Source organism: Pteronotus mesoamericanus, unplaced genomic scaffold (genome assembly GCF_021234165.1).
Source record: "Pteronotus mesoamericanus isolate MK-2021 breed Mesoamerican mustached bat unplaced genomic scaffold, CSHL_Meso_final scaffold_128, whole genome shotgun sequence".
NCBI classification, from domain to species: Eukaryota; Metazoa; Chordata; class Mammalia; order Chiroptera; family Mormoopidae; genus Pteronotus; species Pteronotus mesoamericanus.
In genome coordinates, this window is record NW_026555305.1 from 2,675,473 (window position 1) to 2,694,367 (window position 18,895).

Consider the following 18,895-nt stretch of genomic DNA (forward strand, 5'->3'; position numbering starts at 1 on the left):
TTGTTCCCCCTGCTGGAACAGTGGTGGTCGGAGGCAGCCAGGGACGCCCCGGGAAGGCCAAAGAGCAGGCCGGGGTGCTGCGCGGGCCTGTGTGGCAGCCCTTGGTCCGCCCTGTCCCTGGCCTGGCCGGGGGCCCTGGTGACTCATCACTGGTGTTTGTTTGATCAGGAAGTGTTTGTGGTAGGGGCCACAGGGGCAGTGCTGGTCCCCGGGGGGAAGGGGGCTCAGGTGCAGGAGGGACCCTGGGGGTGCGGGGACAGGGGTCTCATCCTGCGCCTCCCTCCGGCAGGGGGTCCTCCCCGGGCGGAGAGAGGATGGTGGTGCCGTGTGCCCCTGGGGACCGGCTGGGCACGGGGCCGGAAGGGGCATTTGCGCCCACGGTAGAGGGGAACCAAGCCGGGTCCCAGGGGGCAGGGGCTGTGGGCCAGGAGGGACCCCTGCTTCCTGGTGGGCACCTTATCTGCCGGCGCCAGCCAGGGCCATCCCGGGGCGGGGGCAGCATCTCCCTGGCTGTTATCGGCCCCAGAGTCCACAGGACGCTCCTGGGTTAACGTGTAACCACGCGCCGTCCCCGCCACCTCTAAAGCCGTCGGTGCCCACACACAGGCCACTCTGGGGGGTGCCACCGGCCACCATGGATGCCCGGAAAAAGGGTCTGCCCCGAGATGCTCGCTTCTCGGCCCAAGTGAGAGCCCTGCGTGTGGGAGGGGGGCTGGGCCTTGGCTTCCGGGGGGCTGGGCTCTGTGAAGCTGGACGGCCTGGGGTCCCTGAGTGGGGGTGGGGCAGGAGCCCCCAGACCGGAGGCCCAGCCGGTGGAGCCTGGTCTCCGAGGGCTGGGGCTGACGGGGACCCCGAGGCCAGGTGGGTTCTGGAGCCTCGTCCCAGGGGCCGCGGGCTGGGCTGAGCGCCAGGGTCTCAGCGGCCCCGTCATCCCCAAAGCAGCCACACCTAGGCAGCCTGATCCCCTTCTTCGTCACCTGCGCTGCCTACTTCCTGCTCTGGATCCCGGACGACCCGCCGTCCTGGGTTGGCGCGCTGGTCAAGTGCCTGCCTGTGCTGTCCTTGGCCGGGGCCCTCCGGGCGCACCCTGGTGGGGACTGCAGCTCCCTCCTGCAGGCGGCCCTGCTGTTCTCGGCTGTCGGGGACGTCTGTCTCATCTGGCCCCATGCCTTCCTCTATGGTGAGCGGGGCGCGTCGTCCCTTGCGGACCCCCACGCCAAGGGGCGGGCGGCTTCCTGATAGCACCTGCCTGCCGGGAGAGCCAGGTGGCGTGCGGAGGCACAGGGTGGGTGGGGGGTAGCAGTTACCGACACGCCCCCAGACCCCTGTCCTCAGGGAGCGCGCCCGACCGACTGGAGCTGCTGTGAGCGGCAGGCGTAGAGTGTGGGGTCCAAGCGGCACAGCCTTAAGTAGAGCGGCCTCGCAGAGAAGGGGACATCTGGGTGGGCGCGCAGGAAGGGCAGGACCAGCACGCGCAAAGGCCCTGGGGCGGGAGTGTGCAGCCGGCCGCCCGGCGGTGTGCTGAGGCCAAGTGGGGGCTGCGCAGGGGCTGGGTAGGGGGAGGATGGACACCCACGGCCCAAGAGCGGGCGGGGGGCGACGGCAGGCGCGACCACCTAGGAGACCGGGGGTGGGGGAGGGGGGGCGCGGCGCAGTCCCCTCCACTGTGCCTGGGCCGTGCGGAACGCAGGCCTCACCCTCACCCGGCGCCCGCCCCCCCGCCCCCCCAGGTGTCCTCGCCTTCGGCCAGGCCCAGCTGCTCTACATCTGGGCCTTCGGCTTCAGGCTCCTGCAGCCAGGCCTGCTGCTGCCCGTCCTCCTCTTCTCCCTCCCGTTCTCCTGCCTCTTGCTGTCACACCTGCAGCCCGACATGGTCCTGCCCCTGGTGGCCTACGGCCTGGCCCTGAGTGTCATGCTGTGGCGTGGCCTGGCCCGGGGCGGGAGGGCCCGCTGGGGCGCCCTGCTCTTCGCCATCTCGGACAGCGTGCTGTCCTGGCACACCTTCATCCAGCCCCTGGCCCACGGCCGCCTGCTCGTCATGGCCACCTACTACGCCGCTCAGTTCTTCATCGCCCTGTCGGCCTTCCAGGGCCCCAGGCTCAAGACCAACTGACCGGGGGCCCAGACGGGCCTGCGTCCGCCCGCTCCCCTCCTGCAGGAACAGGGGCCTCGCGGCCTGGCCCCGCCGGGGGAAGCGCCCTCGGGGGCCGGCTCGCAGCGCCCAGGACCCCGCCCGCGGGCCGCTGTTCCCCGCTGCGCGCAGGGACCGCTGCTGGCAGAATTCCGAATCCACCGCCGAGTTCCGAACACATTCCCTCCGTCCTGATTCCGGGTTCCAGGCCCCTCGGCCAGACCCAGGCCCAGCCCTCTCCAGGCCCCCACCTGCTCCTGTGACCTCAAGTGGCCGCCTCCCATGTCCTGTGGCCCCCTCCTCTCTGGCCCTAACCTGTTCATTTGGTGTCTGAGTAAAAGAGACGTTGAAACAGCATTGCCTTTATTAGGGGAGAGGTGGGGAGGGGGGAATCGCAATGACAGCAGAAGGGTTTTTGTTTGTTTGTTTTAAATTTTATTTATTTTTAGAGGGGAAGGGAGGGAGAAAAAGGGAGAGAAACATCAACGTGTGGTTGCATCTCGCACGCCCCTTCCTGGGGACCTGGCCCGCAACCCGGGTACGTGCCCTGACCGGCAACTGAACCAGCGGCCCTTTGGTTCACAGGCCGGTGCTCAATCCACGGAGCCACACCAGCCAGGGCCTTTTTTTTTTTTTTTTTCCTTCTTCTCTTACAACAAAACTTACCCCTGGAAGTGTACAATTGGTGACGTTAGGTACATCCGCCAAGGTGTGCGCTGGCTTTTTGTTACTGTGGTAAGAATACTCCTGCGAAAGTCCCCCTCGGATGACATTTTCGAGCAGACGGTGCCGTGGTTGCTATACACACGGTGAACTCACCGGGGCCCAGGGCTCATGGGACATGGACCCCCCGCCGTTGGGGTGATGTTACAGATCTGAGGCCAGGAAGATATTTGGTCCCAGTGGCTGCCGTCACAAATGACCGCAAACTGGGTGGCTTAAAACAGCAAAAGTTCAGCCTCTCGTGGTCCTGGCGGCCAGGTGTCCAAAGTTGAGGTGCCAGCTGTTCCGTCCAGGCTCCGGGGAGGGTCCCTCCTGCCTCTCCAGCTTCCGGCGGCCCTCCAGCCTCCGCATCCCTTTTCACGTGGCGGCCTCCCTCTGTGTGTCCTGTCCTAAGGGCACCGGTGACTGGACTTCAGGTGGCCCCTAAATCCAGGATGACCTCATTGGGAGACCCTTAGCATACTCCTCCAAAGGCCGTGCTCCTAAATGTCACATCCATAGGGACTGGGGCTTAGGACTTGGACACCTGTTTCTAGGGGACATGATTCAACCCACTCCAGCCCTAGGCAATATCAGGAGTGGAGAGGGGAGGGTTGGGGAGCTGAGGAGACTCGAAGGTGGGGGGACCTTGGGAAGGGGTAGGGAGCTACGGGGTAGAAATAGAAGGCACCCCGGCGAGCCATCCCCCTGGCTGTGACCTTGGCAGCCCACTGCCCCTCCCAGGGCCTTAGGGTCTGCATTCCAGCACAAGACCATACCCTGCCTGACTTCTATAATGGGCTTCGAGGGACTCTCATAGCAGAGAGGAGACTTCCATCCAGGACATGCTTCAAGAGACTCTTATAGCGGAGAGGGGACTTTCCCATCCATAGCATTGTTTAGGGAACTTTTAAAAGTCCATTTTATCGAATATGATACTACAGTTTGCCCAGGTTTTCCCCTTGGCCCCCCTCCACCCAGTACTCCCCTCCAGCAAACCCCCTTAGTTCAAGTCCACAGGTCATATATATAAGTTCTTTGGCTTCTCCATTTCCTGTACTGTTCTTAACCACCCCCCGTCTATTTTGTACCTATCAGTGGTGCTTCTTATTCCCTGTCCCTTAGCAGGAAGGAGACTTTACATCCAGAACGTGCCTCTAGGGCCATCCCAGAGCCCACCCCGGCTTTCAGTCCCTGCTCCCCCCGCAGGCCAGGGCCCCCGCTCCCTGCAGAAGAAAGCCTTGGGCCTGCTGAGCCCTGAGTGCGGCAGCAAGGCCGGGGGAGAGGCCGGGGTTCTGGGTGGCTGCACACTCTTCAGGAGCTCAGGGCAGCGCCTGCCCCACGCCCACCTGGTGGTCAGGACCACCTGCGGCTGGGCTACCCAGACCCCTCCGGGCCTTGTCCATCATGGAGGGGGGAGGCTCCGGACAGATGAAGCCCCACCCCAGTGGAAACTGCTGAGGAGCTGGAGCTTTCTCACTTCAGGGCACTTCTGAAGCCAGAGGCCAAATCGAGGTGTCAGCAGGGTGGGTTCTGTCCGAGGCCTGTGGGGGCGGTCCCCGTGCCTCCCCCCCGCTGCCCCCTGGTGGTCTGGCGGTGTGGGGCAGTCCTTGGCTTCTCCACGGTCTCGTTCTGCAGAGCAGCTGTCACCTCCTGCCAGTCATGGCCTCTGGAAAACTTGGGCCTGTGGACTATTATTTGGTCATAAACAGGAGTAAGGTCTGTTCTAGGCTACAAAATGCACCAGCTTTGAACACCTTACCATGAACGCCCTGGCCGATGAGACCGCAGGTCTGGAGTGTCGCCCCGCACACCGAAAGGTGGCCAGTTTGATTCCCGGTCGGGGCACGTGCCTGGGTTGCACATTCGGTCCCTGGTCGAGGCGTGTGTGAGAAGGCAACCGACAGGTGTTTCTGTCCCTTTTTCTCACTCTCAATAAGCATGTCCTCAGGTGAGGATAAAAATAATAATAATAATAAAAAATAAAAACTGGCCCTGGCTGATGTGGCTCAGTGGATTGAGCGCCGGACTCCAAACCAAGGGGTCGCCGGTTCAATTCCCAGTCAGGGCACATGCCTGGGTTGCAGGCCAGGTTCCCAGCGAGGGGCGTGCGAGAGGCAACCACACAGTGATGTTTCTCTCCCTCCCTTCCCCTCTCTCTAAAAAAATAAATTTTAAACAATCTTTAAAAAGCTTCCCGTGAATGGAAGATGCCAGTTCCAAAAGCCCCTTCTCATGGAATCCTGTTCATAGGGAGTGTCCAGAATAGGTGAGTCGGGAGACGGAAGCGAGAGGCGGTGGTCTAGGGCTGGGGTGTGGACGGATGGCAGGACGGATGGGGTGAGAGCTCGATGCCGAGACCGGGTTCCGGGTGCCCCTCCCCTAGTGAGGATGTTGCTAAACGTCACGACAGGACTGAGACAGAGTCCACTTTTGTTCCTCAGGGCCAGGTGGCAGGACAGGCAGCTCTGCTCTCGGGGGCCCAGGGGAAGAGATCCCCACGTCCTTCCTCCCCCCACGGAGATCCGCCCGGGTCTTCCCAGGACATCGTGGCTGAGTGTTTCGCTGATGACATCAGAAGAAAGGCAGCCGTGGCTTCCCCAAGGACCTCCGGGTGTGCTGGCAGCTTTGGGAACCGAGCTGGGGGTCCGTGCGGCCCCCAGAAGCTCCCTTGCTCAGGCTTCCCCCGAGTCCTGCGGCGTGTCGTGCTTTGGTCCGTGAGGGAGGGCAGCCAGGGCCCGTGCGTCCTCCTGCAGCGAGGGCAGGCAGCTCTGTCCTTCCCCGGGGTACCCCGCCCTGGGCTCCCCACTGCGTGGCTGGGACGGACACCAGGCGATCGGTGCCGTGGGGGGCTGGGCTGGCCCGCCAGCACGGGGCAAGGAAGGTGGGAACAGAGTGGAACGTGAGACCAGATCGCAGACAGCAGACTCCGGGAACGTGAGGCACAGAATCACATCCAGACTCCCGATGTGTCCGGAGCCGCCCTCTGTGGCCGGGTGCCAGCGGGGCAGAGAGGAAGAGACTCGCCTCTGCCCTCCAAAGGCCACGTGCCGCGTTCTGAGGCCTGTAATGAGACATTTGCTTAGGTCAGCTCATGCAGCAGGGAGTGGTCAAGTACCTGGGGTCAGCCAGAGCTGGAAGAGGCTGTAGGCCGTGGCTGATGGAGAAGGAACTTGCCAGAGCGGCATGTGTCTGCTGTTTGAAGAGCCAGGGGTACCTATGAAAGAATCGGAGAACTTCTGTGTAGCTGCTGTAAAAAGCCAGGAGACAGGCTGGTACCTGCGCTGTGCGTTCCCGCGCCCGCGGGGACGCAGGGCCCTGACCTGTGGTTCCCTCCGGACCAGGGACGGTCCAGAGGCCAAGACCCAGGCAGAGGGACAGGGCGGGGCTGGAGACTCTCCCTGGAGCCTCCACTTCCTCCTCCTCCTCCCTTCCCCACCTGACCTGTGGCCTCACGGGAAAGGGGAAATGCTGGCATTTGAAGTCCAGCAGGTGGAAGGTCCAGGACTGGGACACCTGGGTCCCTCAGAGTGTCCACAGACATGACCGGGTCTGGTGGGGGCCTCAGGGCCTGGGGGAGCCTCCTGCTGCTGCTGGTGAGTGTCCCCAGCGGGCTGCCTGGGGCCTCAGGAGAGGGCAGGAGGGGCTGCTGCTGAGTCTGGGGGAAGGGGGAGCTGGGGTCCCCCACTGCGGCCCTGAGGGAGTACGGACTGCTGGTTCCCAGGAGAGGAAGCGGGCACCTAGGTTGGGGAGACTGTTGGGGAGTCTTACACACGAGCCCTTAGCTGTGGCTGTGTCTGTAAACTCTTGTTTACAGCGACCCCCGGGGTACAGGCTGCAGCCCCGCCTCCCTCAGACCCAGGAGTCCAGGCCCCGGCCCCTCCCCCGTCATACCCAGGAGTCCAGGCCCCTGGCCTGTCCTCTGTATTCCAGGCCTTTGGCCTCCTCTATCAGACTGGGTTTCTGGCCTTTGGTCCCCAGCCTCAGTCGCTTCCCCATTCCCAGCTGACTTTCTTTTTTCTTTTATTTTCGTAGTATTTTTTTAACCAGCCATACATTGCGTCCTTTTCTGCTTCTAGTCTTCCAAGCCCCATACTTTTTGGGCAGCGAGACCATTAAGCTTATTTCCCAGCCTCATCGGGGGAGCCAACCCCAGCTCTGGGGCCGCTGAAATCCGGGCTCTATGCAGCCCCAACACACACCCAGCAAAGACGGCAGGCTGCTGGGGCGACCTTTGTCGGGGCCTGGGGGAGGGGACACCATGCACAGCAGCAGCAACAACAACGGGGTGGGGCCGAGGCTGGAGGCTGCTGGCCCAGCCGCCCGGCCTCACCTGGGCTGGGGCCGGCCGACTCTGACTCTCCCCTCTGGGCTCTCCCCAGGGCCTGTGCAGCTGGCCAGGGGCCCGGGCAGCCGGTGAGTGATCCCCGCTGATTCCCCCTGGGAGCTGGCACCTCGACTCCCACGAGCCTCTGGGCGAGGCTCCATGGAGGGCGCAAAGATCCAGCCGGGGCTGATGGGAGGTAGGCAAAGAGCGGGTGCTGTTCTGCTGACACGGGACTCTCCTCCTCACTCCTCAGCCCCCAGCCCCGTCGGGAACCTGAGGGTGGAGGCGCAGACCACCAGCTCCGTCAGCCTACACTGGGAGGCGCCCGCCGGCCCCGCCCTGAACTACACCTACGGGGTCTGGTGGACCGGACCGGGTGACCAAAATGAGACCCGGAACACGACAGACACCAGTTTCACAGCAGAGGGACTTGACCCCGGGTCCTCGTATGAGTTTTCCGTGTGGGTGGAGGAAGGTGGACTCAGCAGCTCCCCGGTGACCGTCAGGGCCGCCACAGGTGAGAGGCAGCCTCTGCTGAATTTTTTTGTTGTTGCTGTTTGTTTTCTAAAAGGAAGAGGTTGACAGTGTTTGCGAACCCGTATGAGAATATGGCAGCTTCTGTAAACAGATATAAGTAGAATAAAAGCTGCGTGTGTAGACTCAAGTTAGCTCCCTTCTTCCCTCCCTCCCTCCCTCCCTCCCCCCCCCCCTCCCTTCCTTCCCTCCCTCCCTCCTTCCTTCCTTCCCCCCTTCCGTCCTTCTTTCCTTCCTTCCAGATTTTATTTACTTTTCAGAGAGAGGGTAATGGACGGAAAAAGAGGGAGACAAACATCACTGTGTGGTTGCCTCTCACACACCCCGTCCTGGGAGCCTGGCCCACAACCCAGGCCTGTGCTCTGTGCGACAGTTGAACCGGCGACCTTTCAGTTCACTGGCTGATGGACGACCCACGGGGCCGCAGCAGCCAGGGCGAGACTCAGGCCTTCTGTTGGCCCCATTGAGTGAAGGAAAGCGTACAGGTGGACTTCATTATAAAAACAGTTTCTTTAGCTCAGGGGATCCAAAATGTCATCCCTTGTGCTGGCCGGCATGGCTTGGACGGTTGGAGCATTGTCCTGTGAACCAAAAAGTCGCAGGTTCCATTTTAGTCAGAGCACATTCCTGGGTTGAGGGTTCGGTCCCCGGGCAGGGCGCATACAGGAGGCAACCCATGGATGTTCCTCTCGCACATCGATGTGTCTCTCCCTCTCTCTCTCCCTCCCTTCGCCCCTCTCTAAAACCAATAAGCGCGTCCTTGGGTGAGGATGAAAGAAAAAAATTAAGAATAAACAAATAAAGGGAACACATCCAGCCTGTGCAACTGTGTCCGTGTGGTTTGACCAAATGTTATCATCCCGACATGGAGTCACTATAAGAGCACCCGTGACATGTCACAGGCTTCACTGTACACCCAGTCCTTGAACACAGAGTGCGTTTTAGAAGCCACCCTTCCAGGGCTCCGTGACCCCTGGAAGTCACGGCTGCCGTGTTGGGCTCCTGGGTCCAGCCTCTGCACCACGTTCTCTGAGTCCCCAGCAAAGGAAGGGCTGGAGATGTGGGGAGCAGAGACCTCAGCCGACTTCTCCTCCTGTCCCGACCCTCAGCCCCGAACCCCGTCGGGAACCTGAGGGTGGAGGCCCAGACCAACAGCTCCATCAGCCTGCGCTGGGAGGCCCCCGCCGGCCCGGACCCTGAGAGCTACACCTACTGGGTCCGGTGGCCTGCAGACGGTGGCCAAAATGAGACCCGGAACACGACAGACACCGGTTACAAAGTGGACGGACTTCACGCGGCATCCTCGTATGAGTTTTCCGTGTGGGCGGAGAGGAACGGAGTCTCCGGCTCCCCTGTGACCCTCCCCGCGTCCACAGGTGAGAAGCTCACTGTTTTGTCCCCTGGAGGTGGTAGGGGGCGGCTGAGGTTGCTCCTGGGGAGGAGTCAGCAAAGGGTGGCCAGCATGTCCTCAGGCCTCGCTGGGCCAGACCCTCAGGGAGGCTCCGGGAGAAACTGGCCACGTCCCAGGGGTTATCCCAAGGCCCTCCTGCCTCTGAGTTAGGGGCTGGGGAGCTTTCTAGACCATAATACAAGGGGCTGCCTAGCAACCAGGCCGGTGGCGGGGGCCGGGCTAGGGGCTTGAGGGGTTAGAAACACCCACTGAGTGTCCCCCTCCTCTGCCCCCTGCTGATTCTGATCCTGCTTCCTAACGTCCCAGCCCCCAGCCCCGTCGGGAACCTGAGGGTGGAGGCGCAGACCACCAGCTCCGTCAGCCTGCGCTGGGAGGCGCCCGCCGGCCCCGCCCTGAACTACACCTACGGGGTCCGGTGGACCGGACCGGGTGACCAAAATGAGACCCGGAACACGACAGACACCAGTTTCACAGCAGAGGGACTTGACCCCGGGTCCTCGTATGAGTTTTCCGTGTGGGTGGAGGAAGGCGGACTCAGCAGCTCCCCGGTGACCGTCAGGGCCGCCACAGGTGAGAGGCAGCCCCTGTTTGCTTTTCTGTTGTTGTTTGTTTTCTAAAGCGAGGGGGCTTGCGCACCCGTAGGAGAACACGGCAGGTTTGTAGACAGGTAGAAATACAGTGGAAGTCGCATGTGCAGACTCCGTTTTTCTATCGCCACCATGAAATAAGTAAAAGGAAACAGGTGACATTTGTTTTAAAGACATAGTTTCTTTCACCCAGTAGATCCAAAATGTTATCACTCTGCCCTGGCTGGCGTGGCTCGGTTGGTTGGGGCGTCGTCCCGTAAACCAGAAAGGTGTGGGTTGGATTCCCGATCAGGGCACGCGTCTGGGTTGGGGGTTCAGTCCCCACGCAGGGCACATACGGGAGGCAACCGATGGATGTTCCTCTTTCACTTCGAAATTTCTCTCCCTCCACCTCTCCCTCCCTTCCCTGTTCTCTAAAATCAATAAGCAGGTCCTCAGGTATAGAAAAAAAAAAGAAAAGAAAAATAAATCAGGGGAGCAAATCCAGTCCGTCCAACTCTGTCCGTGTGGTTTGACCAGATGTTATCCTGCTGATGCAGAGTTGACATAAGAGCACCAATGACATGTCACAGGCTTCACTTCACACCCGTTCCTCAGACTTGGTGTGCATTTCACAAGTTGTCCTTCCAGGCTCTGTGTCACCTGGAAGCTGTCGTGCTGGGCTGGTGGGTCCAGGCCACACCCACATTTTTTTTTTCTTTAAAAGGTTTTATTTATTTCTTTTTAGAGAGGGAATAGAAGGGAGAAAGAGAGAGAAACATCAGTGTGTGCTTACCTCTAGTGCGCCCCCTACTGAGAACCTGGCCTGCAAGCCAGGCTTGTGCTCTGGCCGGGAATGGAACCAGCGACCCTTTGGTTTGCAGGCCTGCATTCAACCCACTGAGCCACACCACCCATGACCTGCCCACGTTTTCTGAGTCCTGTGGCAAAGAAAGATCTGGAGTTGTGGGAACCAGATACTGAAGCTGACTTCTCCTCCTGTCTTGATCCTCAGCCCCGAACCCCGTCAGGAACCTGAGGGTGGAGGCTCGGACCACCAGCTCCATCAGCCTGCGCTGGGAAGCCCCGGACGGCCCGGACTCTCAGAGCTACACCTACGGGGTCTCGTGGATCCAGGAGGGTCGGCTCAGTACTATGACCCACACCACCACTGATACCGGGATCACACTGAAGGAAGTGGAAGCTGGGAGCCTGTGCACCTTCACCATCTGGGCAGAGAGAAACGGGGTCAGGAGTGACAACAAGACCTTCGCTGGGGCCACCGGTGAGACTCAGCCTAGTTCTGAGTGCAGCACCGCTGGGAGGGGGCGGACAGTGATGGAGGGCGTGGGGCGCGCCTGGGAGATGAGCCGCGCTTGCCGACCTGTCTGCCATCCGCCGACCTTGAGCGTGAGGGTCTGCTTCCTGGGGGTGTCTGTCCTCAGCAACCAGGGTGTTCCACCGTGAGGGCCTGTCTTGGGGGACAAAGCTAGACAGTTGTCCACAGCTTGTGCTGGTGAATGAGCTGAACCAGCGCAGCTGGCCTCCAGGCATGCACAGGGAAGCTCCCGAGCATTAGAAGGACCATATACCCCAGGGACGAGGTCCGTGTTGATGGACAGAACCGAGAACCTTCAGTCTTGGGCCATCTGGGCTGAGAAGACTGGAGTCCGCAGCTCCGTCTAGAAACTGGGTGTGTCTGGAAGTGACCAGGGACCCTGCCTCTGGCTGCCTGTGGAGAGAGCTGGTGTGGGACCCAGGACTGCAGACTCAAGGCAGAGAGGACCGGGCGACCCTGGTCCCCCGTCTTTCCTGCGGTTTGGCTCCTTAGGAAGTAGACCCGTCCGGTGACCGGAGCACCCCAGCTCTGCAGGGAAGGGGAGGGGAGCAGGCTTGGGTCTGAGGGTCCTTGAGGATTCAGCCCCTTGGGTGCCTGTCTCTATTCTCAGCTCCCAGCGAAGTCACAGCCCTGCAGAAGGAAAATCAGACCAACACCTCAATTGCCCTGCGGTGGGAGGCCCCCAAAGACCCGCGCCCTCACCTCTACACATATGGCATCTGGTGGGCCAGTGCGGGACATCCCCAGAGGGAACGAGATCCCCAAGGATATCGAGCCTACGAGACAGGCAGGACCAACGAGACTTGGTACGTGCTGAAGGGCCTGGAACCCGGCACTCTGTACAACTTCAGCGTGCGGGCAGAGAGGAGCGACGCAGCCAGCGCCACACAGAGTCTTCACGCCTCCACAGGTGAGACGGGGCTCCCTTTTACCTGGGAGAGGAGGGGCTTAGGTTCGACCTTGCTGGCTAGTGGAAGTGACTGGACTACATGTCCCATGAGGCCATGGGGCTGTGACTTTATAAGCTACAGTGGTACAGAGAGCCAGAGGCCTCATGGGAGTTGTAGTTTCTGAGTCCACTGAAGGAAGCCAAAACTGGAGGGATGAAGAGGGGTTTTGGTTTGGGAAAGGGAAGGATGGGCTTGTTGTCACAGAATTGGCATCACCTTTGGCAAAGCGGGGGAGGGATGGCAAACCACCTTGGATGGCACATACTGACGGACTCCTCTCGTCCTCTCCGCTCAGAGCCGGACCCTGTCTCCATCACCTCCTGCGTCAGCACCTCTGGGGGCTATGGGGTCACCCTGACCTGGTCCTGCCCCCTGGGAGGCTTCGAGGCCTTTGAGGTGCAGGTGGGCGGGCAGCAGAGCTCCCAGGACAGGTCCTCCTGCGAGAGCGGTGCGTCCGTGGGGGGTCTGCAGCCGGCTCAGTCCTACGCAGCCACCGTCACCACCATCTGGGCCGGCTTGAGGGCCCCCCCTGCCTCCGTGACCTGCCACACCCAGAGTGCAGGTGAGCAGAGTCCCGGGGGACAGACAGGGGCAGCCTCTCGTGACCCCCTCAGGGCCCTGCTGTGAGGGAGTCTTACCCACCCATGCGGTCTTTTTGTTTGCTTGTGCGTGTGTTTTGTGTTCTGCTTTCTCTAAAACAGTTTCATTGAGATAAAAGTCACCTAACATACAGCTCGTTGAAAGTGCACTCCGCAATGGATTTTAGGGCATGCGCCGTAGGGTGCAACCATCATCCCTGTGAATTTTAGAATATTTTCTTCAACCCGTAAAGAAAAGCCGCCTTCTTGCCCCGGCCGGGTGGCTCAGTGGATTGGAGCGTCACCCCCCTGCACCGAATAGTTGCGGGTTTGATGCCCAGTTGGGACGCGCGCGGGTGGCAACCAACAGATGTTTCTCTCTCACGTCAATGTTTCTCTGTCTCTGTCCCTCCGTTCCTTTCTCTCTAAAATCAATCATCCTATCCTGGGGGAAGGATTTAAAAAACCATAATGCAAAAAAAGAAAAGGTGCTGTAGCCTAGGGCCACCATGGCTGACGGAGGTAGGCCGTGGGCTGGCGTCTACCGTCAGGCCAGGGCCTGAGGACAGACCCCGCGAGACCTTGGGCACCGCCAGCCTCCGTGGGCCCCGCTGCGAGGGAGCCGAGCTCCTAGCAAACAGGACGTCGGAGAAGATGAGCCTCAGTTCTGGGGGGACCCACCCGTGCCGTCCACCGCAGGGAGTGGGCCCCCAGCCTTGGCACTATTTACGTGCGGGCTGATCTCTGCATGATGGGATGTTGAGCAGCATCTCTGGCCTCCGCCCACTCCATGCGAGGCGCACCCGTACCCCGGTTGTGACAACTAAAATGTCCCCGGATAGAACCCGACGTCACTGGCAGGGCAGAGTCGCCTTTGCTGAGAACTCATGGTCTGGGTAAAGCAGGCGACTGTTGCTCTAGCAGCCAGGCCATCTGAGAAGATGGTGCATTCGGACCAGGCTCCTGGGGAAGTGAGAGGCGGAGGGGAGAGATTCCTCCTCTCCCCTCTGTGCCCAGCATCGCCCCTGGGGGCCCTCGGAGCCCCGTCTGGGGTAAAGGTGGAGACGGGAGAGAGGGGCCGTCGGGAGACAGGGCCTGGGCTCCAACGCTCCCCACGCCTCCTCCTGCCAGGGGTCATCGCCGGGGCCGTTGTCGGTGTCCTCCTGTTTCTTGTCCTGATGGGCCTGCTGATTTTCTTCCTGAGGAAGAGGTGAGACTCAACGCAGGACTGACCGACCGCCCGGTGGTGGGGGCCGGCGGGGGTCAGGGCCACTGGTTCCAGCCTCACTCCCTGAGGCTTTCATGTCAACACCCCTTTCCCCAGGCACAGAAGGAGCCGGAAGGAGTCAGCGGCCAGGTGAGCAGACCGTTTTGGGGAGAGGCAAAAGAATCAATCAAGGACCCTGTGCCTGGGTCACAGGGCAGGATCAGTGACCCCTCCTCCCTCACACACTCGCCTCAGAGGGGCTTAAACTTCCTGCGCGGAAATTTCTGGGGATCAGTTCTGGGCATGTAGGCAACCATGAAAACACCTCTTGTTCTATCCTAAGAGCGCAAGACTCGAGGAGGTTAAAATCTTTGTGCCTCTTCCAGCTTCCTGGGGGACATCCCGGCGGGTGACTTTGCTGAATATGTCAGGAAAAACGAGAAGGACAGCAGCTGTGGCTTCGCTGAGGAGTACCAGGTGGGGCGCGGCCAGAGGGGGACCCGGTGGGGCGAGAACAGAGGGGCAGAGGGGGCTTCCACAGACATTCTCAGCTGAGCTTATGTGTTTGAGTCAGTGGGATCTTACAGCCCGCCGGTCCCTGGTTTCCCCTGGCGCCCCCGCTCCGGCCTCCACCAGCCCGCAGGTCACCCGGTGTCCCCCAGAGACGGTGGCACGCAGCTTCCATTTCTGCGGGGCTTCGGTCCCTAGGGCGTGAGGGGTAAATGGGAGGCTCTGAACAAGGCAAAGGGAGGACCGGAGTGCCCCTTGGGGAAGGTGGCAGAACCCTGACATCCGTGTCCCCCTCCTCTGCCGCCGCCCCCAGCGTTTGGCCCAGGAGGGCCTCGGCCAGTCTCAGACGGTGGCCTCAGCTCCTGAGAACTGCGCCAAGAACCGTTACAGAAACGTGCTGCCCTGTGAGTCTTAAGCTGCTGCTGACTTTGTCCCCAGGCGGGACTTTGTCACCACCCCATTCCCGGTCCATCGCTTGTCCCCCGTGACGCACGGGCTCCTGCCCCTGGCCCAGTCCTCCCAGCCGAGGTCCTTCTCCCTCCCAGAGCTCCCATGTCTGTCTGCTCCCCAACGTGCCTTCTGTCCCCCGACTCTGCTCCGCCATGCTGGCCTCTTCCCCAGACGACTGGTCCCGTGTGCCCCTGAAGCTCCTCCCGGGGGAGCCAGGCTCCGACTACATCAACGCCAGCTTTGTGCCTGTAGGTGGTGGCTGGGGGCTGGGAGGCGGCCGAGGGCGCCTGAGACGGGGCCCGAGGGCGTCAGGACCCGCCTGCTTCCCCTGGGCAGGGCCTCTGGAGCTCCCAGGAGTTCATTGCGGCCCAGGGCCCCCTGCCGCAGACGGTGGGCGACTTCTGGCGCCTGGTGTGGGAGCAGCAGAGCCGCACCCTAGTCATGCTCACCAACTGCGTGGAGTTCGGCCGGGTGAGAGGACATGTTCGTGCCGGCGCCCGGGGGACGGACCCCTGAGCTCCATCCGCGACCCCTCCCGAGACGCGGATCCCAGTGCTGCCCTCGCCCACACCTCCCTCGCTCCCTCCCGGAGGGCCCCGCCTCCCCATCGCGCCCAGTCCACCCGTCGTCGTGCGCCTGTGGGGCGAGGCCCGGTGAGGGGCCTCGGGGTGGGCGCGCTGGGCCTCCTGCTCGCTGACCCCGCATCCTCCCCCAGGTGAAGTGCGAGCATTATTGGCCTCTTGACGCCAAGCCCTGCACCCACGGGCACCTGCAAGTGGCCCTGAAGGGTGAGAAGGTGACGGAGAACTGGACGGTCCGAGACCTGAAGCTGCGGCATGTGCGTCCCCCCGACCCCGCCAGCTCTGGGGGGCATTTGGGGCAGACCCTTCCACAGAACCCCCCCCCCCCAGGAATCCTGACCCTCTGTCACTCCCCCAAGGGACCGCACTGTGCCCAGGGATGCCCCGCCCATCAGAAACCGGCCCCCCATCCCCCGCTCTGAGCTCTCCTCCCCCAACTCTCTCGGTGTAGACAGAGGAGCAGAAGACTCTGTCCGTGCGGCAGTTCCACTACGTGGCCTGGCCGGACCACGGCGTGCCCCACTCCCCAGACCCCTTGCTGGGCTTCTGGAAGACGCTCAGGCAGTGGCTGGACCAGAACCCCGGGGGAGGCCCCCCCATTGTGCACTGCAGGTGAGGACCCCCACCCTGTCCTTGTGAGAGAGACACCCTGGGGACGCAGACAACGGGATTCTGTGGGCCCAAGGGACCTTGTACAGGAGACAGAGACAGAAGGTGAGGGAGGCAGAGGTGAGGGGCAGCGAGGCAGCCTGAAGGCGAGCGTATGGATGGATGGATGGATGGGTGGGAAAGGAAGCGGAGAAGACGAAGGAGGAGAAGGCCCGAGTGAGGAGGACGCGGAGTTGGAGGAGGAGGAGGAGGGAGGCGGCGTGAAGGACGGAAGGGAGAAGCCGCCAGAGGCTTTGAGAAGCATTGGAAGCCCCTCCCTGGGCTGCTGGCCTCAGCCCTCCGTCGCAGTCCGGTTGGTGCTGAAGCCCCGCGGGCAAGATTTCACTGGGTGCCAGTCCCGGGAGGAGAGCGCCCCCTGGAGGCGCCCCGGCAGGCTGCGCTTCCCTCCCTCCCCGGGCCAAGGGTCTTGCCTAGTGGTTCAGACTATTAGCTGGAGCCCTAAAATGGCAGGAAGCTCTGATTCACGGATACAGCAGGCCGAGGGAAAGGAGACGGACTCAGGCCACAGTGGATGATCCTGTTTACACGAAACGTCCAGAACGGGCCCGTCCACCGGAAAACAGACTGGTGGTTGCCAGGGGCTGGAGGGAGAGGAGAATGGGGAGGGAGTGCTTAGTGGGCCCGGGGCCTCCTTTGGGGGAGATGAGTGTTTGGAAACCAGATAGAAGCCATGATTGCACAACATTGCCACGGAACTGTTTCCTTGAAAACGGTGAATTTTATGTTTACTTTTTAAAAATGGTTAAGATATTTGAAAATGATATCTTTCCGTTCCTGTTGCCATTCACCACTTATTTTGTATTAGTTTTGGGGGCACAGCGTACTGTTCAGACAAGCCTCTACTTTACAAAGTGACCACCCCCAATGTTACAAGGACCCGCCTGGCCCCGTACGCAGTTATTACAATATTATGGACTCTATTTCCTGTGCTGGACTTTACTTCCATGGGGAAAAAAAATCTTGGTTTCTTAAGTTATCATCTTGGAAGTGCGTCTTCCCGTGTGCGAACCTCAGCTCTGTCACTTACTAGCCGAGTGACCTGGACCAGGCACTTTACCTGGCTCAGCCCCGGTTTCCCCACCTGTAACGTGGGCCTGGAGGGTGGAAGGAGCTCCACCCAGAGTCCTATGTCATTGCCTTCCCCTCAGCAGGCACCCCGCCCCCGCTTGTACTCCGTTCCCCGGGACCGTGTCTTGCTCACACAATCGTCTAATCGCTGGGTGCTCCCAAAACAGACCCCTGCCTGTGTCTCGAAGCACCCCCTCCCGTGTCTGACCCCTCCCTGTCCCCGCCCAGCGCCGGCGTGGGCCGCACGGGCACCCTCATCGCCTTGGATGTCCTGCTGCGGCAGCTGCAGAGTGAGGGCGTCGTGGGGCCCTTCCACTACGTGAGCAAGATGCGGGAAAGCCGGCCCCTGATGGTGCAGACTGAGGTGACTCGGGGCCTTAGGGAACGGGGCGGCGGCGGGTGGAGGCGGAATCCCGGGGAAAGCACCCCAAGGCTCAGGAGGGCGCGCCTCACCCCCCGCGTGCCCCCTCCCCAGGCCCAGTACGTGTTCCTGCACCAGTGCATCCTCCGGTTCCTCCAGCAGTCCTGCCCAGCCCCCCCGGAGAAGGGGGCCGTGTATGAGAACCTGGTCTTCGAGAATGAGGCTGCCGCCCCGGCCCACTAGGGGGAGCTGAGCTGCGGGGCGCTGCCACCCCAGCCCGCGGGACTCACGCTCTGGATCCAGACTTCAGCCCAGATGTCGCGACCCCTGGGAGAGCAGAGGGCTGGGAGGAGGGGCTGGCAGCCCCGGGGGAGAGGGCAGGTGGGAGCCAGGATCCCCTGAAGGAGGGGAGGAAGGGGGAGGCCGGAGGACTGGGCTGCAGGGTCTCATGGAAGCGGGCTGGATTCTAAGGAAGGAATGAGGGTCTGGGGTTCTGGTTGCCCAAGGAGCAAGTTAGGCAGGAACCTGCCCATGTTTTACTCCAGAAACGAAATCTTCTAGGATCTCAGGTTTCGCGGCACCTACTGCCTGTATATATTTTTTCCTCTATCCTGTAATTTATTAAAGCGCTATTTTCTGCCCTGGTTGGTGTGGCTCAGTGGATTGAACGCCAGCCTGCGCGCCAAAGAGTCGCCGTTTCCATTCCCAGTCTAAAGCACATGCCTGGGTTGCAGGCTAGATCCCCAGTAGGGGGCGCACGAGATGCAACCACACATTGCCGTTTCCCTCTCTTCTTCCTTTCCCCTCTCTACAAAAATAAATAAATCTTTAAATCACTATTTTTCTGCAGAGGTAGCTGCCCCAGTGGATTTCTGGATCTGCAAATACTCTTTGGGTGGTTCTGGGTTTCTGGGGACGGGTCGTGAAAATACTGAGGCAAAAGTTCTAGGGAGGTAACTGGAGGGACCCACAGTTTTGCACCTGAACAAACGGAGGTTTGGATGCTTGAGAAGGCTGGTGGTACAGAGTTTCCTGTCCGTGGCCATGTGGACCTTGGAACGTGTTTCTGTTCCCTGGAGCTAGAAACATGGGGGCTTGTCTCCTGAGCCTGGAGATAGGGGAACGTAGATGGTATGCTGATATCTGGCCCATAACGTGCTGGAGACTTCCATGCTGAGTCTGGCATCTGCATATCTGAATGCTACTGAGAGTGCCTCCTGGATTCTAGGACTGGATATCCTGGCCCCGGGTTCTTTCGGGAGTATAGGAGGTGGGGAGGCGGGGTGCTGGACCAGAAGGCAGACAATCCCGGGGGACCAGGATGAATATTCCTGTGATTTCTGGCTGGGGGCGGGACGAGGGCTGGGACTGGGCTCTCCACCTACCTGGGATTGAACAATTGAACACGCACGCGCCGCCTCTGTGTGTCTGTGTATGTATGTGTGTGTGTGTGTGTGTGTGTGTGTGTGTCTCTGTCTCTCTCATACACACACACACACACACACACAAAC

The 18,895-nt window shown here is 61.1% G+C and overlaps 2 protein-coding genes across 3 annotated transcripts; both read left to right on the forward strand.

Annotated features, from left to right (window-relative positions):
- The first annotated feature begins 577 nt into the window (after positions 1 to 577).
- Positions 578 to 2,480, forward strand: TMEM86B (transmembrane protein 86B). Of its 2 annotated transcripts, none has more exons than XM_054588211.1 (3): positions 578 to 685; positions 943 to 1,180; positions 1,731 to 2,480. In XM_054588211.1, the coding sequence occupies exons 1-3, from the start codon at positions 635 to 637 to the stop codon at positions 2,111 to 2,113; spliced, it is 672 nt and encodes a 223-aa protein (XP_054444186.1). In that variant the 5' UTR covers positions 578 to 634; the 3' UTR covers positions 2,114 to 2,480. The 2 variants fall into 2 exon arrangements, with proteins under 2 accessions (XP_054444186.1, XP_054444185.1); XM_054588210.1 differs by having other exon boundaries at positions 587 to 685; positions 940 to 1,180.
- Positions 2,481 to 6,375: 3,895 nt separating this feature from the next.
- Positions 6,376 to 17,627, forward strand: PTPRH (protein tyrosine phosphatase receptor type H). Its single transcript, XM_054588151.1, has 18 exons — positions 6,376 to 6,429; positions 7,216 to 7,249; positions 7,414 to 7,677; positions 8,804 to 9,070; positions 9,412 to 9,675; positions 10,687 to 10,956; positions 11,621 to 11,920; positions 12,256 to 12,522; positions 13,670 to 13,748; positions 13,863 to 13,895; positions 14,132 to 14,222; positions 14,569 to 14,659; positions 14,877 to 14,953; positions 15,042 to 15,176; positions 15,421 to 15,543; positions 15,738 to 15,898; positions 17,252 to 17,387; positions 17,499 to 17,627. The coding sequence occupies exons 1-18, from the start codon at positions 6,376 to 6,378 to the stop codon at positions 17,625 to 17,627; spliced, it is 2,775 nt and encodes a 924-aa protein (XP_054444126.1).
- The last annotated feature ends 1,268 nt before the right edge of the window (positions 17,628 to 18,895 follow it).